At 45.3% G+C, this 26,612-nt stretch overlaps 1 protein-coding gene across 1 annotated transcript; it reads left to right on the top strand.

The window, feature by feature from the left end:
• Positions 1 to 769: 769 nt before the first annotated feature.
• On the top strand, positions 770 to 22,249 carry nrn1la (neuritin 1-like a). The gene is made up of 3 exons (XM_028958692.1): positions 770 to 1,062; positions 17,628 to 17,778; positions 20,157 to 22,249. Exons 1-3 carry the CDS (start codon positions 1,008 to 1,010, stop codon positions 20,443 to 20,445), a joined length of 495 nt encoding a protein of 164 aa, XP_028814525.1. The 5' UTR covers positions 770 to 1,007; the 3' UTR covers positions 20,446 to 22,249.
• Positions 22,250 to 26,612: the final 4,363 nt, after the last annotated feature.

The following is a 26,612-nucleotide window of genomic DNA, read 5'->3' on the forward strand; positions in this document are numbered from 1 at the left end:
TGGCAGATTGCGCTCCACGGCACGGTGGCTTTCTGACGCGGGATTAGTGGCTGCAGTCGTGTGAAGCGTCTGAATCGCGCTTTCTGCTTCGCCGTCAGTCCGCGCGGCTTGAAGCGCGTCGCCGCGACAAATAGTGGTCCGCGGGTGAAGCGCGCCGCCGCGGCCCCGTAATCAGAAGGTTGCCGGTTGGAATCCCGATCTGCCAAGGTGCCACTGAGCAGAGCACCGTCCCCACACGCTGCTCCCCGGGCGCCTGTCATGGGTGATGGGTTAAAAGCAGAGGACAAATTTCACTGTGTGCACCGTGTGCTGTGCTGCTGTGTATCACAAGTGACAATCACTTCACTTTATAACGGTCCGCGGGTGAAGCGCGGCCCCGCGACAAATAGTGGTACGCGGGTGAAGCGCGGTCCCGCCACTAATAGTGGTACGCGGGTGAAGCGCGCCGCCGCAGCTCAGAACTGTCCGCGGGTGAAGCGCGCCGCCGCGACAAATAGTGGTACGCGGGTGAAGCGCGGTCCCGCCACTAATAGTGGTACGCGGGTGAAGCGCGGTCCCGCCACTAATAGTGGTACGCGGGTGAAGCGCGGTCCCGCCACTAATAGTGGTACGCGGGTGAAGCGCGCCGCCGCGGCTCAGAACGGGCCGCGGGTGAAGCGCGCCGCCGCGACAAATAGTGGTACGCGGGTGAAGCGCGGTCCCGCCACTAATAGTGGTACGCGGGTGAAGCGCGGTCCCGCCATTAATAGTGGTCCGTGGGTGAAGCGCGCCGCCGCGGCTCAGAACGGGCCGCTTGTGAAGCTCCTCCCCCGCCGGTGACGGGACTCTCATTCATGCGCTCCCCTCGCGTCCGGCTCGGATGGGCGCCCCCGAGTCTCCAGAGTCCGCATCTCCACAGCCGCTGAGCAGCGGGGTTCCTGCACACGGATACGCCGAGCGCGCCGATCTCCGCCACGTTCACACCGTTCTTCTGATTCTAGTTCCCATTTCGCTCGAGATCGTCCAGGATGGCGTCCCTGCGGAGTTACGCCTGCGTCCTGGTGCCTGTTGCGTTTCATCTGCGTAAGTCACCATTACTGTACTCTACTTTTTATTCTATGTCTACATTACTCTACTTGTTGGGTTATGAGTGCTCGCCGCTTATAATGCGGATTCTCCGACTCACATGCCAAGTTTGGACACTGCAGAAGATCTAGATTTTAATAAAAATACATCGACAGGACATTAAGTTGCACGTCATGCGATACGCCGACAAAAGTGTACGGTTTTTTTGGTGTGTGTGTGTGTGTGTGTGTGTGTGCTTACTTATTCCAGGCCACGGTTGCCAGTGGCCACTTTATTACGCGGAAATTTTGGATACTTTAGACCATGTCTGACCTTGCTGGGCAAAAAAAACTACAGGATTAAATGCAAATATACTGCCGTGTTGGTTTAAGTGTGTGTGTGTGTGTGTGTGTGTGTGTTGTCTCTTCCCTGAGCTCCGTTCACAGAACCTCTGCTGTTTTCCTCACAACTCCCGGCGTTAATTCATCGCCAAGGATGCTGCTGATGTAACAACGTCTCGGGGGATTAGGCGAGGAAAAACACGCCGATTGAAATAAATCATGAATGAACTCTCCCGAATTCTGGCCCGTGGGGCCGTGCCGCTCCGGTGAACTTCAAAAGCCCGAAAACACAAACACCTTCCCAGTCACAGTGACCAGTCCCAGTGACTTGGTGACAGTAATTCACCACTGCATCAAATGTTGTTTAATGCCATGGTAAATGAATACGCCCTACAGCAGAGTTGGCATTTAGAACACAAAACTCGGGCTTTGGCTTCATCCTTTATTACAGCAACGTTGTGTTACATATTTCAGTTCAGATGAAGGTTTTGTGTTGAATGATGGGAGAGTTGAGCCACTGCGTAGAGTCTCCTCCACCCCTCTGACCATCCCTCCGAGGTCTGTGAGACGCTCCCTCGACCCATCCAGACGCTGTCATGCTGAAATTTGCTGGCGCCATGAGGAAAAAAAAGATTCTTATTTTATTTCCACTTAATGAAACAAGCCCAGATCGTACCGCCTCCTCCCAGGTACGCCAGGGACTGTGCATGACGGGTGCGTCACTTCCCTCCCTGACATGTCTCTCCGGGACAGAGTCCATCTGGAACCTGATCCCCGATCACACTCAGAGAGTTCAAGGGGTTTCAATAACGCCGAGTTGGAGTCATTTCACCGACCTCCTTAGTTGTTTCCTTTGCTTGATGTATGCAAATGATTGAACCATCCTGACACGCAGCGCTGTCTTTTCTGCCTTCTGACAACGCTTAAACAACATATTACCATCTAAAACACATTCATCGCTGTAGTAATTAAACCCCGAATAACAAATTATTATCATTTAAATCCAGACTTTGGCTCAATTTTTGCTAAGAACACATGACATGGCATTCGCGGTATTCCCGCGGTATTCCCGCGGTATTCCCGCGCTCCCTTACCGCTGGAAGTGCAAACATATGAACGGCATACAGGGGTTAAGCAATGAAGGGGCTCTCGGCTGTTTACTTGTGATGAGTTTGTTTCAGGCTAGAAGCCCCTCAGCTGCAGCCTTCATCCATTTTTCATCCACTCACGTAAAACTCATACTCACGACGGCGCACGTCCTCGGGCCTGCCGTCACTGTCATTGTGTTTGCCGTTCGATAATATTTGTACATTTATTTCGCCCACCGGAAAAAAAAAGAAAAAAAAAATGAGAATCCACCGTGGACAGTTGGCGGGAACGACTCCGCTGACGCAGCGCATGGCCGCCCGCTCCGCCATTACCCCCCCGGCTGATTAAATGCACGCCTGGCACGGCTGATTCATTAGCGGGCGAGTCTCTGCCCGAGAATTAAATATGCGAGTGTGAATCTGCACTCCTGACACAGTAGCGGGATTGTTTATCGAATTTCGTGACCACACCGCCGGAGTCGGGAGGAGATGAAGGCCCGGTTTCGGCCCCGTCCCCTCCCTCACCCGCAGCTGCCGGGTGACTCCCCTCCGGTTGGGGTGCGAATGAATATTCATGCGCAGACCGCCTGGTCCGTCATCGCCTGAAGTGAATCACGCTCCATGATGCGCCTTTGTCACCGCTTACGCTGTAGTGTGCGGGGTGGGGGTCACCGCGGCCCATTTCCCAGGCGGTGCAGGCCGCGGTGGTGATTACCCAGAAGCCCTCGGGGCCGGGTAAATACACGGCCGCTGCACTGTTTGTTTGATTGAAGCGACGTTTGTTTGCAATGAGGATTAGTGGCATTACACAACCGGCACGTTTTACCGCTTCGCTTCATCTGATCCACAATGGACAGATTTTCATGTGGGACTTCCCGTTCTCCATAAAGCTCATCGTCTTTGTGTCCTGTCATGTGACGGGCTGATTAAGCGCAGAGGCAGGATTGGTGCGTCATTACAACCGGAGGGCCGGAAAAGGCCACCGAGTCACGCTGCCGGACAGATGCTCTCGATAGCCAGCGCGAGCGGGGGAGAAGTCGCGTCTGATTCAGCCGTGCGTGGTGGGCGGGCGAGAGGGGGATTAATGGTGCCGTCGGTGGTTTTCTAGTGCCGGAAAACGTCCGTCGCTTTCGGCTGATGCCCAGTGAGGTGCGTGGCGGTGTGGAGGGAGGTCAGAACCGAGGGAGCGAGAAATAAGAAAGATTGGATGGGGGGAAAGAGTGTGAGAGAAGTGTATTTCTCAGGACGTGGGCAGGAGGGAAATCGCTCCCTCTGCTCCCTGGATGCCGCTGCTGCCGCTGGTAAGTTGCAGCTGGGAACTCAAGGTGTTTAAGTCAATAAAAGTCATTAGCTGTGCGAGTGGGTCACTGCACCAGTGTCCACCACAATGAGCCGCTCACTTACTCTCCATCAGAGGGGACGAAAGGGGACAGGATCAATGTGCACAGGAAGCTCGGTTTTTTGGGGGCAGAAAGAGAACAACTCACCATATCCTGAACCTCCACCTCGGGGGGGGGTTAAAGGTCGTTAAGCTTTATGTCACTACAGAACACGACTGGCACCATTGTTTCTTATATGATACCAAACATTTACATTCAACTTTGTTGGAAACTGGACCCCATTTATTGGGAAAATTAGCAATACCTCATGTTATTCATCATAAATGAATGTATAACTAAAAATATTCATAAATAACATTTATGTTTTATACTTATCATAATGGAACAGTGGTTTAAATGGTACTGTTTATTTCCATCCATGTAAATGAGGTGAAACTTGTGGTGAAACCTCATTTGTCTTACAGAATGCTAATTGAAAAACAGTCCTTTTCACAAAATGGCTGTTGTACACACTGAACACCTCCAGTTCAAACAGAATGGCCTCATTTCAACAAACCAGCAAGAACCATTGGTAGAAGTTCCTCATTTCTGACACACAAGCAATCTCTATTCTGTTAAAATAACATCAAATTGATTTTTAAAATCCTGTCCAAATGGCTTGGTTAATGAATGGATGAATATCTGTATAAATTAGAGAGCTCCATTATAATCAACAATTAGTCTTGAGTTCTAATGGAATGCTGTTTTCACTAATGCACACTTGTCACTTAAATCCCTTCATTGATTATTAGTATTCACTTTTAGAATTCACAATTATCTTACTGCAGCTGCGAATAGTAGCAGTGATTAAAGAAGCAATAAACTGGCCTTCTTTGGGCTTTGTTAATGTGTAGCACATATATATTCATATAATTTGTATAGTATATAATTGTGGAGAAAGTCAAGGTGTCAGTAAGTACAGTCTCTGTCACCATCAAAAGGCTCTCAGAAGAACTAGGGGAAACTCTGACAGGAAGAGGTCTGGAAGAACCAAAGACAAGTTTCCGAGGGTCAACAGACGGCTCACAGGACCACAGGTTCAAGCACAGCTTAATAGAGGTCGGAGGGAGCAAGTCTCAGTTTCAAGAGTGAAGAGAAAACGTCTGAATAAGACAAAGAAGCTTGGCTAGCCAATGGACTACTGAACACCCCCAATGAACCGCTGAAGACTGGAAGAAGGTGTTATGGACTGATGACTCAAAATTGAGAAAGGATGGTTCCTCAGTGTGTGACATGAAAATATCAAACATGGAGGAAGCATGATGGTCTGGGGCTGTTTTGCTGGGTCCAAATTTCCACAATAATTCTGCAGCAAGACATTGACCAAAATTCCAGGCTATGCCAGAACTACATTAGGAAAAATGTACAAAATGGAGTGGCCAGCATAGTCTCCAGACTTAAACCCCATTGAGCTGGTATAGCATGAAGCAACTATAGCGAAGCAACCTACATACATCACACATTTGTGGGAACATCTGCAGCAGAGTAGACAGGAAAGAATGACTTTGATGAGTCAACATCTTATAATAATTTCCTTTTTAACTTTCATTGGGTATTTGGGTACAATGTAGACATTGAACCGCTTGCATTTCAACAAATATGTGAAGATTGGTCTTTTGACCATTATTGGTATGTATACTATATACTGATAATTTAGTTGCTCTCTGTGTGCCTGGAACTACTCAGTCTGGATGCTGAAGAAAGCAGGATTCTCTTAGAAGGGGGTTACAGTACAGTATCTGCTGAAATGGCATTTCGGCCAATCAGCACAGGAGGCCTGCGCTGCGTCACTTCTGAAGAATGACGATCTGTCCAGCGCCTTCTTTTCTGTTAATAATTGTCCTGTGCCAAGAACTCCCAGCTCCAGTTCTGTCATTGTCTTTCTACACCACGCCCGACCACAAGCGTGTCTAGCCTAAAATAGCACTTCCCTATACAGCTCTCCAGTTCATCAGACCCTCTGGTCCCAATCCCAAAAGAGAGGAGAAGTTCAGGCCTTTCCACAAAGTGGGCTACCGCTCCGCTCTGAACAGTCACCCGGAGAGATGATGGAAGCCTGTGCCTGTCCTTCATTAGCAGCGCAGAGAGGGGGGACCGGCGAGATCAAATCCGATTTTTTTCTTCTATCGCGCTGTGATTCGGTGCCCTGTAGGGCTGAAAGGATCTGATGGTCCACGGCCCAGAAGCTGCCCATCAAAGTGGCCCTATGTCAGCTGGTGGGCGCTTTGTTTGGACAGGCCGTCTTGGTGTTCACAGCCAAAGCTGCCAGTCACCGACAGGAGCGCCCCAGGCTTGACTTCGTTAAATGTATAATAGATCTGAATGCGCTCTCCTGTTCCGGAGTTTTTTTTATTGCTTTGCATAGCACTCGCTAGGTAAACTGTTTTACTGAATGAATATTTAATCGTGTTACATTGTGAATTCCCCCACGAAAGCCTGGAACTTAAATAATGTAAAGCTGGTGGTCCAGCTGCAGATTCAGCCACCCCAGCTCATTCCTTTCATGCAATGTCTTATGCCCATTATGCCACTGTGCGTGTCACTGATATGGGAAGCCTGGAAGCCTGGGAATTCTCTTTCCATATCTAGCGACATTTCTGTGTAGCTGTATTCATTGTACACGTTGTTGTTGCTGCTTTTGACGAGCCGCCCTCGTCATTTTTTAAACCCTCTTATGCAGGCCAGGGTCATGCCTGAGCTATCTATCACAGCAGTGTACACCAGCCTCAATCCGCGGTGGCCTAGCGGGTAAGGTGCCACCGTGGTCCCCTCGAGCAAGGTACCGTCCCCACACACTGCTTCCCACTGCTCATTAAAGGTAGTGGGTTAAATGCAGAGGACACATTTTGTTGTGTGCATCATATGCTGTGTTGCAGTGTCTCGTAATGACAATCACTTTAATCTTCTCATAGATCAAATTTTCTTAGATTTAAAGCATGGTCATTTAAGGTATGCAATAATTTGTTTGTATTAGTATGCATGGAATTATTAGCAATAAGGCCTCACACCTCCAAGGTTGTGTGTTCGAATCCAGACTCCGACCTTGTATGTGCGGATATGACGCAGGTGGGGCGCACCAGCGGCTGGTGAGGTGGGTTTGAGCTGAGGCTGTGCAGTAGTGGCGGGAGTAGTTGTACTGGAAGGAAGCTGGCTGTAATCGGGGTCAACGGGTTCGGGTGGTTTCGAGGGCTTACAGCAAACATGACAGATACGTATGAATGAGTTTGCACTTGGCCCTATTTTATACTGTCTGTCTTCCTCTGCGTGAAGTCCTTCTGGTATGGCGGGGTCAGATGGCCTCGGCACCCACTGGTGGCCTGAGGGGGCGAGTGGCAGCCATGACAGCGGAATGTGCATGCTCTCCCTGTGTTGGCGCGACTTTCCTCAGGATTCTCTGGTTTACTTCCTGCCGCTGGCAGTCACGATCCTGATTAACAGGACAGGAAGTAGGTAGTAGTTTCAGTTAAAACAGAAGAAACATTTAAGCAGAGCAATATACATTAAGGATTTTTTTTATATTAGATGTATTTTTTGGTTTGCGGTCTTATTTTGCTGTTATTCTTGGTTCATTTCAGTGAAATAGTAAGATGTAGTTTATTTGTTTCAGCATGATGGGTGAAGTGTCAAGTGCTCTGCGTGCTTCAGAGCCTCGTATCGTATCTGTGATTCATCTGTATGAGTGGTCTGTATAATCCAAATGAAGTGTCATATCAGAGTAAAACAGGTAAAAAAGACCCTGCAATGCTAACGTGGGTGGGTGCCTGGATGGAATGATGAATAATCCCTAAAAAAAAAAAAAAAAAAACAGCTCTTCTTGTTTTGTTTTCATATTCCCGGTAAGCTCAGGTCCTCGCTGCAGGAAAGTGAAAAGCTCTCCAAACACTCAGCCTTGTGTTTTTTTCTGTTTCTGAATTCATATTCAGACATGTACCTTTAGCTCTGCCAGGAGCAAAGGTAGAACTGCATTAAGCCTCCTTGTGTGTTCCAGTAAACAGTATTTAATTGACTGGGACTCAGAATAGGGAAGTGGGGAGGCCAGGGTCGCAGACGTTCACTCGGCTGGATTTCAGCGAGCAAAAAGAACCGATGCAGGCATGATGCCGTCGTCTGCGTAAAAAAGTACCCACTAATCTCCAGACAGATATTATGTAATTTTTTTTTGCTCTATATAATCATGTCATGTTGCCACGAAAGACCCTCTCATCACAAACTTATGTAATGACCTGACATAAATTATAATAGATGGGTTCTAGTGGGCTATAGTGAAGTAGAGGCTATACTAGATAACTCACAAAACCCAGTGTGAGTTCTTCCTGGATTAAAATAATTATTTAAGGGAGGTTTGTGTTCAACACTGTCTAGAAGCAGCACATACTGGCACAATATACAGACGTGTATAAAGCCCTGTGGGAAGCTGTCAGTCTAGAAAGATAAAATATTTCTGTTCTTAAAGTCACAAAGAGATTAATGTCTTTTTCATTAACCATCAGAAGGCTTTAGACTAAAGGTGTAATTGTTAGGAGAGCATAAAGACTGAATGAGAATGTTCAGCACAGGTTATTATACACTTTGAGGAACACAGACCCTTTCATATTTGGCAAAAAATAAAGGTCCCAAATCCCTTGCTCGGTCTGCTTGAAAATTATTTCAATGCAATACTCAATTTTTTCACAAAGATAAAGGCAAAGTTGGTCTGGAATTTTGTATTGAATGAAACTGTGAAAAAAGGAGGGAAGGAGCACTGATGCATTCAAGCCTTCAGCAAGGTCTGACCCAAAGAACAGCAGAATAAACTGGGTGAAGCAGCACGGAGCTACAACAGGCTTGACTGAGACACGCCTTTACTTAAATCACAGTGCAATACAGTTAAATGTCCTTAATGACATATTTTTACCAAACAAAATCATTTGTGTTAAATGATTAAGTATTTTTTAGAATCGATTTGAAAAAAAAAATCAAATGAAAAGTAATTTAGGTTGCTTCAAATGAAGATGGATTAGGTGAAATCCTGTTCATACATTTTTATACTTTTTATAATTAGTTTTATTTGCATCATTATGCCTAAATATAAGTAAACACTGAGCCAGGTGTTGCATTTACCCAATATTAGAGTTGGAATTTTCCTCAAGGTATAAATGATTATATTATGCAGTACAAATTAAGGTGTTGAGCAACGTGCAATTTTTCATTCGTTTAGTGAAATCTGCATGGTTGGTTGCGTTGTGCAAAGGAAGCGATGCGATGTGTGAAGCTGCTGGAGGTTCCAGAGGTGTACAGCCCAGCAGAAAAGACTGCCTGCACGTCCACTTTCTTTCTAGTCAAACAAACAAGACCCTTGTGTCTGAACATAGATGAGTGCTGGCTGTGGTATCGAGCGGAGGGGACCTGCTGAATAATACAACAATGGATGCTTGACAAAAAGTTTTTGGTCAAAATGGCTAGACTTTGCCAAGCCCCACCGCGGGCTGTAGTTGTGTTTCCAGGTAAAGAAGGCAACGACGGCAGTGTGAGGCAGGGACACACTGGTTTAGGATCACTTGTGGTGTAAGAAAAACCAAGAGATGAATTAGAGTTTTATTGTGTGTTACCTTTTCAAATAAATTCTGACGGTTTCCGTTTTAAAACTTTATTACTCTCTAGTATTAAGGGACTCTCTGGGGCAGGGGCATCTCACCCACTGTGGCTGGGGGAGCAGGAATGGATTAGGGGAGACGTTCACCTCACTCCGTTTAGATTCACACCGTGTCATCAGCAAATTCTTTCAGAAATCTGCCAAACGTCACGTGTGGCTGGAGGTGAACTGGATACAGGGACCTTTTGCACCCCCACCACACAGAGTATACCGCATATTGCCCCCTGCTTCCCGGTGCTACACATATCTGCAGAGCCTAGGCCAAATGTAAATGGGAAAGAGAAACGGCCAGGGAAATCACAGAGAAATCGTCCCCCTCCCCCTTTCTCATTCTGGCTGTTTCCCCACCATGCAAATTTCAGTCATCAGCGCTCATTCCTTCCCGCCACTGAGGATTGACAAATCATCTGTGGTATATTTGAATATTTACTGTTTGCTGCAGGCACCGTTTTTCTTTTTTTTAATAAACGCCCCTCCGTTTTAATAAAGTTGGGGAGCTGAGATATTGGTGATCTTCGGGCAGGAACGTTCACAGACGGGGTGTCAGCCCATTGCATGGTGAAAACAAATGCACGCAGACGCTGAGACACTGCGTGTGTCTCCAGACCTAGTCCCGCAGGACACCAGGCCTGCATTGCTTAGTGCTCTTCTCTGTCCCTGTACTTCACTACAAGACCCAACCCAGTCCTTTATTCAGGTGTTAAAGAAGACTGAACCCTTAAATGTACAAAAAGTGTAGTTGGAGTCACCTGGACTACAGTCAGTCCCCTAATATCTCCTCATGTCTTTGGACACAGAGAAGGCCCTCATGATTTCCAGGAAAGGACCAACACCATATATGTAAAAAAAATGCTCTGTATGGTGCTTTAACTGTGGTAGAACTTTATAAACTCATCTGGAAGGTGAGGCGGCAATAAGTTTAACGCCTTTGGCGTTCTGGGAATGTGAGTGGCGTGAATCCAAATCCAATTCAGAGTGTCTCCTGACACTGGGCTACAGTCCAGCCTTTTGGGTGACTTTCCAGTCTTTACCGTTTCTTCACTGTCTCAGGGATGTGTTAATAAATGAGCTTCATCTCAAGTCACTTTGGTTCTTGCGTGTGTGTATGCGCGAGCATAATTTGAGAAGCCATGTTTTGTCTTTGATCTATGAATTGCCCGGCCACCATCCTCCTTCTGTTCCACGTAATCCTCCTAAGGCTCAAGTCTCAAGAGAAGAGTTTTTGGTGATGTGTGTGTGTGTGTGTGTGTGTGTGTATATATAAAATAATAAAGAAAGGAGTCAACCTCTCACTGACAATATGAAGCGAGCTGCAAATGAAAGATTTCAGCTATTTCTCTTTCTGTAGCACTGCTGTAAAAAAAGATATTTCTTTTGTGCTGATCTTCTCAAGGAGACAGAAAACAGGATGAGCGTGATGTGAATGGGCAGGATGTTCTTGGATGACAGTAGCCCTCGCTGGTCTGATTTCTACCTTTTGTGCTCCATGGTGTGTATCATTCACCTCCACTAACCTGCTGTTTAACATGCAAACATAAATAGCAGTTTACTTGAACAGTGCAGATGACAGAAGTCTCTCACATTCCCACCGAGGCTTCCCTATTTCTGAAGATCTCAGAAGCAACATTTATATTTATGGCATCTATCAGATGCCCTTATTCAGAGCAACTTACAACTTAGTTACAGGGACACTCGGGTTAAGAATGGTAGCAGGTGGGGTTTGAACCTGCAACTTTGCTGTCTTCTGGTTCCTAGATGAGTGTTTTACCCCCTATAGGCTACTACCGCCCCTACCACAGTAAAAGCAAGTCACAGCTGTGACCAGTAACCCCCCCTCCCAGCCACCGCTGTCTGAGGATCCCACACGATGTGTTCTTCCACGGTGCCGTCATCCTGCTGAACTCTGAACCCATTTACATTTACAGCGTTTACCAGACGCCCTTATCCAGAGCGACTTACAATCAGTAGTTACAGGGACAGTCCCCCCCCCGGAGACACTCAGGGTTAAGTGTCTTGCTCAGGGACACAATGGTAGTAAGTGGGATTTGAACCTGGGTCTTCTCTGTAGATGTTCATTCCCTTTTGCCATGACAATGGAGTTGAATCCGAGCTAGTATAAAAGCTGCGGGTTCGTCCTTGCCATCCCTTGGTTTGGAGGTGATGCATGCTCCACCGTGGCCTTCTCAGTCCTGGCTTCCGCAGCCCCTGCATGGCGTGAAATGGAAAAGTCTGAAAATGGTAACCAATCATTAGGAAAGCAGCTAGCGCTAATTGCCAAGTGTTGTTTAGGGTTTCCTTTTCCGAGCTCGTCCCATGTCCTCATCTACCTGCACCTACCGTGTTGCCGAGGGAATTAAGCCTCTCGGCTGCTCGCACGCTATGCTGCCTCCACCTAATGATGTGGCGCAGGTGAGCTCACGGTTGCCATAGTAGAAGTTACCATAGCGCCTGCATCTCCGGGCGCCAGGAGCAGTGGTGTGGGAAGTTCGCTTTTTACCCAGGGTCCACCTGGTGCAACGGCGGCACGCGGGGGAGATCAGGGCTGCGTGCGACGTGACTTGTTAGATGTATTACTGTAATAACTTGACTAATGAGCCTCCCCCCCGGAGCACCTCTCTCGCTTTCTGATGGATACGTCCTCCCAGCAGGCACAGAGCTAATATTTTAACCAGCTCTGCCCGGCGCAGCGTGTTACATCGCGCAAAAGTATTAAATGCATCACTTTTCTGGAACAGCTCTGTCCCATCAGCGCGTCACCATTTCAGTACAGCACCGGTCCAACGTGGCAGCGGTTTGATGTTACGACTGTAGCTGTATGGCTGCACACAGCATCAGACGTGGGGTGCGGAGAAGCTGTTTAATGGGGCTGTTCCAGGGTCAGCCATCTGAGGAGCAGCTACTCTACTCTTCCTTACAAACTACCGTCTTCGATCACACGCTCAAAAAGTAATTTAACAGTCCCTTTGGTGTCCAGATGTCACGTCCCGTTAAAGTTAGGCTTGCGCTCCCTGTACGTATGTTCCAAACGTTTCATGCAAATCATATACATATTTCTGTATGTCGTTTGCGTTGAAGTTGCTGTTACGTTGCACATCCACAAGAGCCAATTTCCTAAATTTCTACAACACGGGTGGTGATTATCTACTTCTGAAGAAAGAAGCCAAGTGACTGCGGTGGTGTCTGAGACCACTGAACAATCACTGGCAGTTCGTTCAATGGATGTATTTAAGGGGAGTACATTTTGCCAAGTCAACTTAGTGACTTCCGTCCAGTCACTAGTCCTACGTCCACAAAATGTACGCAAATATGAAACAAAAGCACAGTACAGTATCTGCATACATATAGTATACACAGAGTATAAAGGGGAATGTAGAGTGTTTTGGTGCTTTGGTGCAGTTTCCAGTTGGCATGAAGGAAATATAAACTAAACACAAAACTAAGAATGGTATCGGAATGCAATGACCCTTAACTTAATGTAATGGCCGAGTTGGACATGCTGTTGTACTGTAACTCTGCTAGTGTACCAACACACTCCAACCCTGTTGAGAAGAGGTTTATGGACGAATGGTGAAGAATGGTGACGAAACATGCTGTAAACAACATCTGCTCGTGCCCCGTGAATGCGCAGACCTACTCGCTTTGGGGCAAATTTCCATGTGCGATTAAATACGATTAATCGAGATGAATTGATTACATAGCATCTAATTCATTAGATGAATGTTTTTAATTGAGTCCCGCACACGAATGTATACATTTCTGTACATTCTGCTACATTAAACATCTAATAAAGTAGCAGAAAATAATCCTACCCCGACCTGGGGTTTAAGTATATCTGGAAAAAAAACAGTCCACTTGTTTCCCTGAATATTCTGTTGAGACACGCAGAAGCTGTTCTGGTAAACGGGCCGTTTTCTGAGCAAGAGAGACCTCTGGGGTTTGAAGTTTTTTTTTTTTTTTTTTGCCTGCAGCAGATGGCCTTTCAACCTCTCGGCACCGCTGTAGTTTACCCAGACGTTGCGTGCGCAGAAGCTGAAATTAAATCACATCTGCCGCGGTTCTGCACACCCCGCTTTGTTGTAGAAGTGTCTCCAGCTCTTTGGACGTTTTTTCATGCATCAAAGATTGACGTGCTGAGGGTACGTGTTTAATTTATTTCGTTGTGCTCCCTGTGGGGAGTCTGGAGGCCCATGTGAAGCAGACATCAGCACCAGATCTGCCGAGTCAGCGCAGTGCTGGCCAAGGCCTGCATATTTAACCTCATGAAAAGAGATCTGCATGCATGTGTCACTCCTCGAACCCTCCCACTAAAGGCCAGCCCTGTCCCACATCTGAAACAACATTTGTTTAACACACTTCTTCCAGGTATTTTTTTTTCTGGTTTGACACTTGTGTGTAGTTCTCCAGATATCTTTAGGTACCTAATTGTTTAAAGGTCAGATTTCATATTCATTCAGAGTAATAAGTTAATTTTCATTCATTGTGCATCTCAAGGGTTAAATTTCGATTTTGAAACAACAGAACATTTCTAACCAGTTCTGCCTGGAGGATACTGCATGTGTGTGTGTGTGTGTGTGTGTTCTGACCCTCCTTCCCACCACTGGCTCACCTTGATCTGGCCGCTCTGCAAGGATGGCCTGCAGCTATTTACCCAGGCTTACTGAACAGTTCATTACCGAGGACTTAAGTGGTGGAGCGGTCGATACCGAAGAACGGACGCTCGACAAAGCAGTAGCCATGAAGCCCTTTCAACCAAAGGAATCCTGGATCTCCAGAGTCATGGCAGAACAGAGGACCGAGTCCAATATGGTGGGCTTCACTTCTTTTCGAAACTTCTATTTCAGTCAGAATGCCAAACAGCCCAAACAAAGATGTTAATAGTGGTGTGCAAAATGGAAAGCACTTATGTGTTCTTTGTTGATCCTTATTAGAAATAATCAAATTCTTAAAACTGTTCCAAATGTTCACACTATTGGTAGGAGACTTGATGGAGGGATGGTGGATTCTCTCGTCCTGCTCGCCCTGTTTCCTCTGGGCTCAACATCTCCTCCATCTGCACAACATGTGGATCTGCTGTACGTGCACTGGATGATGCACAGCCCAGGGTCAATGATGCATGAATGGATAAATAGGTGTCCAGTGTAAGGGTATGCAGCTACATCTTTGAAGAATGTAGCACCCAACACTCACCCAAGATCTGTGTAACGTAAATCTTTTTGCGCTTTGACTCTTCTTTGCAAAATAAGGCCGGCAGGACTAGAGAAATGAAAATTTATAGTAAGGGGGAGTTTGTCCAAGCACCATGGCCTGAATGAATCAGGTTCCATTAGAAAGTCAGAACAATCGTTACTGAGAGATTTTTAGTTTTTTTGTCCTATGAAACAGTTTCACTCTCTAAGTGCAAATGGACTATGGGTTATATAGTCCCACAGCAGGGAAATCTCGGGAATCTCGGGGTGGTAGTAGCCTAGTGGGTAACACACTCGCCTATGAACCAGAAGACCCAGGTTCAAACCCCACTTACTACCATTGTGTCCCTGAGCAAGACACTTAACCCTAAGTTGCTCCAGTAAATAAATACTGATTGTAAGTCGCTCTGGATAAGGGCATCTGATAAATGCTGTAAAATGTAATCATCACAGCTAAATTCACATATTTTTGTTATTTACAAGGGTAGATACACACTGCTGATTGGCTGTTTGGAAACCATGGGTACTACATGCGGTCAGTGCCTTCACTTTTCTTAATGAAGACAACCTCTTGTCCTGCTGCTGCCATATTTGCTGTTGTCGGAAACTCTGAACTGGCCTCTGGTGGACGTAATGCTTAGCATCCATGACAATGTATATGGTGTACGGTGGTATGTGGATGGTGTTGAAATGAACAACCTTATAAAGGGAGCCTCGTTCCACCAATTGCTGGTGTTAATACACCCCATATACTGTTACATGCAGAAATACAGCAGGGTTATTGCGGTGTGTGCTTGGATCACTAAAAAGTAAAGAATGGCCTTGTTGGTTCTGCAGAGCTGTATATAAAATTTTAACACGGGCTGGACACTGCTGCTCATTGAACTGGAATTCAGCCTGGTCTAGGAGCGATGGATACAGTGCAGAGTGTCATTAGAGAGGTGTAAGTGTTTGGCTGTCATAAAAGCACATTGCATTCTGGAACAGATAGAATGCAAAATGGTTGGTGTGTTCAGCTTAGGAGGCACAAATCCATTTCGGAACACGATTTATGCCACATTGATATAGATGTAAAAGTTATTATGAAATAAATGGAAAAGTTGTGGCTCCGTTGATTAAAACTGGAGTAAACATCACACCATATTTAAAAAAATCAATGGAAAAGAGGAAGGTCTTGCAATATAATGATCTGAAACACACGTCATTGGAATAATTATAGAGGTGGAATAATTATAAAGCTGAAGGTTTTGCCGTGGCCCTCACAGACCTCTGACCTGGACATCATTGAAAATCTGTGGATAGATTTCAAATGAGACGGCCAAAGAATTTTGCTGAATTAGATGCGTTTGCAAGGACAAATGGGAGAAAATGTTCTGAAAGAGATATTTATATAATATTTGCCAAAGTACTCACCATTTCGGGTGCCCATGATTTTTTTTTCAGGCCTTTTCTATTTATGCCTTCTGGTTAACAATTATTTATAGTAATATACATTATATGCAAGGGTTTATGCAATATTATGAAATACGTGATTTCAGTCTGTCTTGATCTCATTGATAGGATGTGTTCCAACACACCACTAAAGCCAGAACTGGATTAGCAAGTTTATATATGGATATAGATTAGCAGTCTTCATCGGCTCTCTACTGTGCTTCTTCTTTTATTTATTTCTAGAGCTTTTCATTCCGTGACGCCTCTTTTCATGATGGTGTCATCAGCTGTCAGTCAAGACTTGACTGACATGGACCAGACAACATGGCACATTCAGGGCAAAGCAACACACAAAGATCCTACTTTGAATACTAGTGTGCCTGAGTGGAACAAACAGTTTAGCTAATTATATGTAGTAATTATATGTACATATATTTTTTCCTTTGTGAGCAGTGGATCCAGAGCTCGTCCACTGTCCCAAGATTTTCTTCACCTCTCCAGGTCTTCATTAAATCTTGATGGGGATGAGTGAGACCAATAATCCTTAGACCTCACAGCAAAACATTGGTGGAAATCAATAGGATTGCAGCGATGGAGAAAGAAACGAACAGTGGAAAAAACTTTAGTATGAAATATTAATCGAGCATTAGGAGGCATTAACAGTGTGTGCATAAAAAAATTATTCAGATCAATGACAAATACAAAAAATATCAATAAATGAGAAGTGAAGAAAGCATTAAATGTGGTTGTAGATGCAACATAGATAGATAGAAGAGCAGATTTTCCTCAGGTGACTGAGAACTCCAACGCAGGACGTGATCAGACCATCAACAGCTACTGTATGTTTTTCCTGTAATTGGCCCCCATCTGACTAGAATGTATGTTTTATATATATGCCTTTTTTCGTACTTCAGACCGGCGTGAACGTGGACACTGAAACTTGTGTCTAGGTCACTCTCATCAACCAAGCAAACGAGTTTCCACTGAAACCCATTGTGTATTTCTTCACGACCTTCTGCCATTGTGCTCTTTTTCGACTATGCAGTATAAATAAACTGGCAGTCAGACAAAGCCTCGCTCTGACACAGCGAGGCCAGAGCATGATCATTTTTTAGTACTAGAAAGAAAGAATGAAAGAAAGAAAGAAAGAACGAACATGAATGCACGTTTTCTACTTGTGCTGATGATGAATTATTTGCGATTATTGGAATAATGATTGGAAACTTTTTTTTCTTGTCTGTACAGGGAGAACTGGTAATTTTGAGATGGTGTATTATTTATCAGAGGTTTTGCAACCATGCACGATCATCTGAAGACCACTTCGGCGTAGGAAATCTGTAGCCTCTGACCTTTTTCACTGTGTGGTGACATTTTAGGCTGCTCTGAGAGTCACGGTTGCTCCTTGTATGTTTGTAATACAAATGTTACATCTTCATGATCCGCCTGTCAATAAGAGAGGGGAGGAAAAAAAGTGCACAAGAAAACATGAAAAGGTGGCTGATGTCTGTCTCTCTCTGTCCCCGCAGTCCTGGCCCCCATTCCCAGCTCAGCTGGTGTCACCAGGAGGTGTGGCTCCATCTACAAAGGCTTTGCTTCGTGTCTGCTGGCCCTGGGAGACAGTCTGTCTCAGAGTGCGCAGAAGGACGAGGACATGCAGGAGATCGACTCCATCTGCAGGTGAGAACATGTTGATACTCACAAATCTGGGTTACCATGGGAGTCGTGGTCAACTCTGAAAATAAAGCCCGGATCGAAAGGAGTGGGGCCCACAGAGGCAGCTTATGTACATTACGTTTATGGCTTTTACCCGACGCCCTTATCCAGAGCGACTTACAATCAGTAGTTACAGGGACAGTCCCCCCCCTGGAGACACTCAGGGTTAAGTGTCTTGCTCAGGGACACGATGGTATTAAGTGGGGTTTGAACCTGGGACTTAATGGTCTTCAGTAGTTTAGAGGTGAGTGTGTTACCCACTAGGCTACTAACACCTTATACGTACGTAGCCCAGAGTTCTGTACTTCACCCCTGATCCTCACAAGGGACGTTTGACAGGTAAAAGGAGCGGTGTCCTGCCTTCATTGTGACAGGAATCCTTTTAGACTTGCCAGACATCACCCTTCTGTCACCTCAGTCAGTCCCGTCTCCCTCGCACCCGTCCCTCCTCCTCCTCCACTCGTCCACTGCTCCAGTGCTTCCTGACAGCTCTTCCCGTGTGTTTAAGTGGATTGTCTAATTAAAGATTGAGATTCCCGCTCTCTCCTGTCTGCTTTTCTGCATGTACACACATCCATAATCCGCCTTTATTGTATGTCCCTGCTTCCCTCCGCCGGGCCTTTTCAGGCTTTCTCCGTGCTGTTGCTTAGCATTTTAAGAAAAGGGTCCTCATCTTGGATTCTGCAGTCGTGTACAAGTGTTCCAGCGTGACTGCTGCGAATAAAACCCGAGCAAGCGCCAAACCTCCCACCAGGGCGTTGAGTGCCGTTGTGTGATCGGCAGACAAAGTGCACCTTTAGGGACTCACCTGTGACTTCACCAGAGCGCTGTTATTACTTGAGGTTTCACTCAAGTGTTGTGATTCTGGAGACATACTCATGCACACATGCAGATGAGCAGGCTGGATGCACACACACACACACACTCCGTCTTTTTTTCTCCGGCTCTGAGTCTTCCGAGGGATGAGATTTGCAGATATCTAAAGCAGCGTTGCTCCTGCAGGATAAAAGTCTCAGAATTACATCTAGGCCAAGGCTGCCCCAAAGTCTGTATTCTCCATGGAATTTTACAGGATCTTTAGAGGCAAGAAACGTGAAGGACAATCTCTTCCTAACACGGCAGTGCACTTGTGTCTCAACTCAGGTGGAATGCACTGCAACTGGTGACGAGCATAAGAAAAGTCACACACACCTTTCATTTGACCATAACCCCTATCAATGAGTTAGCTGTCTGTTTTTATTTCACCATTCATTTCCAAACACACCAGTAAGAAAGTCCATGTCCGTTTTGCTTCATATTAAATGGAGAAACTTAATAAGTGCAGGTAGTAGGTGTGGCAGTCCACTGTATACTGTTAACACAGTGAGCGTAATTATTCCATGCCGCTTGTGTGTTGTATTTACAAGTCAAAAATGTAAAAATTAACACGTTAATTGATGCGATTAATGCATAAATATGTATCATGTAAGTGAACACAGTTATTACACGGACATGAAGATGCAGAAGAAAAAGTCTTTCATGAAGATGCAGAAAGCGGTTTAGGGTTTTTTTCATTAGAAAACCAACTGTAAAAAAGTATGGCTGGCAATATATTTTTTAAAACTATAATGATTCTGGCATGACAGGTAATCGCTGATTTTGCCATTATTAATTGTGATTCATTCTTAAGACCAAAGCTTGCTATCATCCATATCTAAAACTATTACAGAAACAACATTGGGACAGATGGTCAGACCGGGGAGTGATGGGGAGATGATCTGGACAGGGTTTATTAAGGAGTCAAGCACACGTACTGTACTCTCAGACTACCTAGCAAAGGCTAGACAGCTACCTAACCCCACACACACAACCTGGTGGCATTACACCACACTGTCACTTCCTGTTACTCTATAACTTATTCACTGTCTCTGGCTCAGCACAAACATGCCACCTGTAACGTATGGGCTTTTATATGGAGGAATGTATGTGAGTTGTGAGGTGAACAATATTACACTGGCGTTTCAATGTGGAGGCTGCGGAGGACGTTTTCACATAGGACACTGGTTTGTCTTTTTTTCAGATTGCCTTGCTTTACCTTCACGACTGCTTTGCAGACTACTGGCATCATCATAAGCAGCGTCATGAGTCGATTGTGAATATGAGTGAAGGAAGGTTCTTATTCTGGTCGAGAGAATGAAAGACTGTCATCACAGCACTACTTTAAAGAGCCTAATATATGAAACATTTTGCCTAACCTCATGTGTGTTATTTCCTGTCGGTATGCCTGAAACTTTTGACTGGTCATGGTGAAACTACGCGAGGCTTCCGTGAACGTCCTGTGTTTTGTTTCCCCCCCGCTGCAGGTCCTGGGACGACTTCCACGCCTGCGCTAACATGGCCATGGCCGGCTGCCCGGACGAGGCTGCAGCGGTGTGGGAGTCTCTGAGACAGGAGTCCAAGAAGATGCAGTTCTCTGGGAACCTGTACGACATGTGCTCCAACCGCGCCCAGCCGGCATCACCCACCGACGCCAAGGGCCTGGACGGAACCAATCAGGAGTCTCTGAGGTCCCTCGCCGCCCACAGTCACGCTGGCCACCATGCTTTGTTCCTGTCATGCTTATCTCTGCTATGGCTACTGCACAGGAAATAACCCGGAGTCAACTGATGGGTCAAGAGGAAAGACTCAAATAAAGGTGGACGGACTGTCTGTGTCAAAACGGATCCCCCCCTCCGCTGTTTTAATTCCTTAAGCTTATTCTTTGCTTTCAGCCATAAGCACAATACAGGCACATATATTGTTATATTGTAAAATGTGTTTTGCCTCAGAAATCCTCAGAAGGACCAGCCCGTGCCGCTCGTGCAATCGTTCACTGAATATGTGTCAATATTCATGCATGGCCCTCGGGTTCCCCAGATCAGTGAGCGAGGAAATGAATTTCCCATTTTTGGACCCCCCCTCCCCCCCTTCGCATTTCAACCAGCGCTTACAGTTATTTCACTGAGCAGATTAATGACAGGATTACACGAAAGGAATAAAAAAAAGACCCGGCAGCCTAAGGTAATCACTCACGCACCCTGCAGTTTAAATGTGTTTAACTGGAGGTCCTCTGTGGTCACCACGTCCCGACGTCCTGATCATCATGTACATAAAAACGCATTCCTCAAAACGCCGGAGGGACGAGTGAGGCCTGCTATACACAATACGCTAAACAAAGGTTCTTTTTAATGTTTTTTTTTTTTTTTTTGGAAACCACAGCCATGAATTGCTTTAAGTGCAGCTTTTAAACAGAGGTGTGTGCCTGAGAGAATGTGCTGTTTTTTTCCGAAGGAGGATTAAGCCTCATGCTGCATTAAATTGAATTCTGATTACAGATTCACTGCTGAAAGCCAAATTTAATTCAGGGCAAGGCCTAACCCAGTTCCTGTGGAAAAAAAAAACAGCCCACTGTGGAAGCATCACGTGCTTGCGGTGGAAAAAGTCAACAGTCGATGCGGTCGATGCGCTTCGTGAAACTGTTACTTGTGCAAAAATTTGCTCCTGAACAAAATGTAATATTGATCCGTATCTGTTAACTGACTGGAGGTGGAGTTTAGAAAGAAATGCTTTTCACGCGTACTGTTTGATGAGGAATGTCGCAAAATTCCACTCACAAGTGGTACAGAGACCAGAACGGAGGACGTACTGTGCACACGGCATCTGCAGTTTCGTGGTGAAATCGGGCGCCTGAGCCAATTTCGTCCAGAGTTCATTTTGATTTTGCATTGGCAATTAATCATGCTGGCTAATGCTGCTGGGCTGCAGAAAACATACTTATGCTCGGAGAAATTCATTAAGGTATGTAAACTGTCTGTTTTTACCCACAAGTGAATGTGTGAGAAATCGTATTTAAGGTGTCTGCAGGCAGGTCGGAGGGTTTGAGGCTGGAGTTCAGAACCCATTTGCCCCCCCCCATAAAAAAAAAGACAATAGCCAAAAAACAGCGACATTGTTTTATGTGTTTGGTGAATGTGTTTAATCACTTAATGGGTGACTTAATGTGAGAACTCAATTGAGCCTCCCTGTCCTCTAAATAAAAATGAATTACGTTTAGCTAGCATTTACCAATTAGGCACACTTATTTGATTTATTTATTTATGTCTTGTATAATAGGCATGTAAATGTACTTTTTAGGCACCAGGAAATGTGAAAACAGCCTGTAATTCATTTTCCATGTAGCGCATTATTCATGCTTGTTTGGGGGATGTGGAGACGAATCCCTCCTTGTCTCTTTGAAAGTTCTGATTCTGTAAGGTGGCATTTTGAAGTCATGGGGATGAAAGGGACGTTTTAACTGGAGCTGAGTCCTGGGTAAGAGACACACCGCTGACCCACTGACGGTGAGTATTCACCAGGGCTGACGTCACAGCATTTCACTCAAATGTCACTGGTGTACGAAAATGTATCGTCTGTTGTTTAAAAAATTTTTTTAAAGATTTTTATTTTCTTTTATCCATGCATTTTGGGTCTTTTAAGCTTTTGGTCGATGTGTCCCACAAACATTTTATTACATTTATATTGAACAAACAAATAAAAAGAATAAAATGAAACGGTGGAATATCTCAAGTCCATGGCCTCCTGCTGCAGCTGTGGTGTCATTTTGGCGCTCGATGAAGCTCCAGATGTTTTTACCTGCACGTGAACAGACTCTTGGTCGAGAACTTCATGTTAATGACGCGTGATGGATGCCATTTATTTATGTTTTTATTTTATTTCGCTCCTCTGCTACGGCTCCTCTACCGCCACCCTTCCAATGCGATTAATATTTCATGGATCCCAGCTGCCTCAGTAAACAGCGACCCACCTCCAGTTAACAGAATGGAGATTGCATCCCAGCGCGCTTCACTCCAGTCTAAACACTCGCGCACACACACACACACACACACATGCATGCATCACCACACATGTGCATGCTAAACACTTGACATTTAAACACAAATACACACAGGTATGGCCCATTAATCATTTATCTGCTCTGAGAGAGCAGCGAATTTACTCAGTGATCTTTAAAGCGTATTTAAACCAACTGGACGCACAGGCCCAGCCAAGTCCGCACTTTAAACTGTGTTGCAGATGAAATTTTGATTTAAATTCGGATATATGCACCTCTGACGCATGGCAAAAACATGCCAACTAAGCGTCCATTTACAGAGGCAGAGGAGGCACCACAATGAGCGACCCAGACGTCCATCAGTGATGAATCGGGTGCACCGAAACCTGCCACAGCGCGCCCTCCGTGCCCCCCGTCCCCCCCATCCCCAAACGCAAACACTGTACTCATTAATCCCAACACAGTCTGATTGATCAGGGGAAACGGGGGCGTTTGATCCTCACTGCAGAATGCAGCGGCTCTGATTTGGACAGCAGGAGCGGGCGACGTGGACAGAGTGACACAGATTTCAGTCCAAAGCGTTAGGGAGGGATCAGGAGCGCGGAATACTGAAAAAGAAACAAAAGCCTCCTCAGCCCTGGTTTCGCACTACAACCGCCATCCGTTTCGCCTGTTTGATTGCATGTGTTGCACTTATGGCTATTTTTATTTTACTACGGTCTGTTAGGATCCATTCTTTGTGCCTCTGAAGCTCATTTAGTGCAACTTTCCGATTCAGGAGAGGAATTCTCCATTACGGACACTGCCTCCTCACCCAAACTCACTCATTAAATTCAGGAAGACAAAAGGTGATTTATTACTCTGGAAATCCTTATATTGCCCTTGCTAGCTCCCAAAACATCGAGCACACATTCACTTATTAAAACTCTGCCCAAGGGGTTGAATCTAGTTTACCCCCCCCCCCTCATCTGGGGAGCCCATAAATCTAAACGCTGCGCAGCAAATGCAGATTTTTCATCCTCCGCTTCGCCACGGAGGTCAATCAACAGAGATGTGAGAGGAAGAAGGAATGTAATAGGAATTTAATAAATGGGAGCAGTTGTCTTCTGCTAATAACCCGGATAACGTCAGACGCCAAACGCACAAGGACACGGCGGCGGGGGTAAATAAGCGCTGGGGAAACCAATGAATGGGAGAGGAACTTTGTCTTCCTCAGCCGGGCACAATAAACCGAGGAACTGGTTCCCATCATCCATTCATTTCTCCACCAGCACAGCAAGGTTAATTGAGGCAGTAAACCGGAGTGGGATGCTGGGTTGTCACAAGTGTCAGGTCACCCATGGTAGTGTATTGATCTACTGAATAAATAAAGTAATGGGAAGGGAGCAATTTGGTGCATGTGTGTGTGTGTGTGTGTGTGTGTGTGGGGGAGTGATAAACCTCACACATGACATATCATGTTCGCTTTGCTAAAATACAGATTTGATGTAAATATGAAAACAGTATTATTGTTTGTACAAATTTCCAACATCGGTGTACTTAAATGAAGGGGAGTTCTCACAGAATGCATCCGGGATTCGGTTTCAGTCCCGGAAAGTTCCGTTTGTGACATTTTCTCAGGTTCCAGTCTATATGTAGGACGCCACTTCATCTTGGGTCGATACTGGCCAACCTCGTGGCCCCCTGTGCTCCCACAGGGCCGTTCTTAAAGCAACACCTATACGACTCCAGACAGGAGCTGGAAAGGCTTTTCCCCGCCCGCACGTCTCCCTGTCTCTCCCTGTGTCTCAGAAGAAGCCGCTGGTGGACAAGGTGACGGCAAGACGCTTATTAATCTCTTCTGATTCGCTTTCATGACGACGCACACGGTTCTGTATGTGAGCAGAAGACATGATGTTTAACAGAGCAACCGTAGGGTCCTTGAAAAAAAGAGCATTCAGGAGCAGAATGCATGGCTTCTCAGAAGATGTTCTCAGTCCTTCGTAGAGCTGCATATTGACCGTATATAGCAGCTCAGAACACAAGGGTGAAGTCGCTGAGATTTATGTGTTGCTCTTATGGAATCCATAAAATATTTGCAGCTCGCAAGGGGGGCACTGCATTTCATGTAGGTCGGTAATTTGGGGTGGGAGGGTGGTGCGTGTGTGTGCTTTGCGTGTTTTAAAATTAATTTTTCCATCCTGCTATATTCCAATTCCCCACTGAGATGGGATCGGTACCTGAAAGGGTCCCTGTGGAAATCAGGGCTAGTGGTGGTGGCCCTGCAGTGTATCTGAGCTCAAAGAAGGCACGATGAATAATCCATCATACCGCGATAGAGGTGGCGCAGATACCGAGATGTAAGAGACTGCACGCACACGTGCAAAATGGAAGGTTCCTCAAGGTTCCACAGTGGAGAGCTTGCATAAATGAAGCCACTACCATTATGCTTGGTTCCTCGGTTTCCGTCATTAACAGTACATGGTTATGTAACAAAATTTTCTCTGGAGGAAAAGTACATTGGTGGTCCTGATTAATTATTTAATAAGGACACATAGATTCATCGGTTCGAGTAGAGGTCTTTGCTGAAACCATCTAGAAAAAAACAACATATGGTGTAATTAGACCTTTTTATAAATCTAACGAGTTACTATTTCAAAAAATTGAGGCCTACATTCTCATAAGATGCTATTTTAGAAATTCTTGCATTATGAACATGAATATATCGGTTAATAAAAGCCAAATACAGTCATCTCAAATACATATCCTTTCAAGGATGAAGCATTAAAAGGGATATGAATATGCATACAAATGGCAAATAATGTGTTCAAGAGATATACTTTGCATTTACAGATAAATGCATGTCAAAACGATGATTTATTGGGCCCTGGTTCATTACACGTTTCATATTTACCTACTGGGCAGTGTTATTACATTAATTCTGAAATATAGTGGCACAACGTAACATAAATGTTATGGTTTAGACTGAACAGTATTGGCTTCTACCGAATACTTCTACCAAAGTTGTTCAGGCTTAAAACCCAGAGGCTCTTTTTTTGTTTGTTTCATATGAATCATTTAGTGTGTTTTCAGGAGGTATGCCGAAACTTTCTGCAAAACACCGGTGCACTCGGCTTTCTCCTGTCCTGTTGAGTTACCAGTGCAATGTGAGACAAGAAATACGATCAGGGAGCAAAAATAAGATTGCATCAAGATGTGTCTGGATTTTTAGGAGATATGACAAGAGATAATGCACTGCTCTGTCTCTGTATCCCCAGGGTCAGAACAATAGTTATAAATGTACACTGCAATTCAAAGGTTTAGGGTCATTTAGAAATGTTTGACAGAAAACAATTGTTTGGTGCATTAAAAAGACATCAAATGGGTCAAATTTCCAGTCGTGACATTATTGATATTGTAAATGAGTCTGGTAGCAGGAAATGTCTTTTAATGTTGGAATGTAAAGAGGAACTTTATCAGCCACAGTTGGCATTGGTGGCCTAGCTGGTGCCAATATGGCTCTGAGGTCCCACTGAGCAAAGCACCGTCCGCACACACTGCCCCCCGGGCACCTTCCATGGCTGCCCACTGCTCACTCAGGGGATGGGTTAAATCCAGAGACCACATGCCGTGTGTCACATGTGACAGCTAATCACTTTCACTAGTCTTATGTTCCAGTGGAATGCTGTGTTTATCACTGTAATAGTTTCATTCATTACTAGATGCAGAAAACCATTGTTTTAGTGTAGGTAAGAACATTTTCAGTGATTAAACTGGCCAAATTCATACCACTGCAGTAGCTAGAGCATCAACAGATGTGGTTTTGTCTACATCATTATTTTAATCTGTTGTTATTTATTATTCTTTTTGCATTTTTCTTTCTATTCTAATCGTTTTCATGTTTTCATGGAAAACCCCTAAACCTACCTAAACAGTAGGGTAGATGTTACCCTTCATACAATATTTGTCC

The sequence above is a fragment of the Denticeps clupeoides genome, chromosome 17 (assembly GCF_900700375.1).
Source record: "Denticeps clupeoides chromosome 17, fDenClu1.1, whole genome shotgun sequence".
In the NCBI taxonomy this organism is placed as follows: Eukaryota; Metazoa; Chordata; class Actinopteri; order Clupeiformes; family Denticipitidae; genus Denticeps; species Denticeps clupeoides.

Excerpts from the sequence above, each read along its gene's own strand:
- nrn1la (XM_028958692.1), top strand. The coding sequence starts at position 1,008 with ATGGCGTCCCTGCGGAGTTACGCCTGCGTCCTGGTGCCTGTTGCGTTT. Across the intron at positions 1,063-17,627 it reads GCCTGTTGCGTTTCATCTGC|TCCTGGCCCCCATTCCCAGC; the intron begins GTAAGTCACCAT and ends CTGTCCCCGCAG. Across the intron at positions 17,779-20,156 it reads GAGATCGACTCCATCTGCAG|GTCCTGGGACGACTTCCACG; the intron begins GTGAGAACATGT and ends CCCCCGCTGCAG.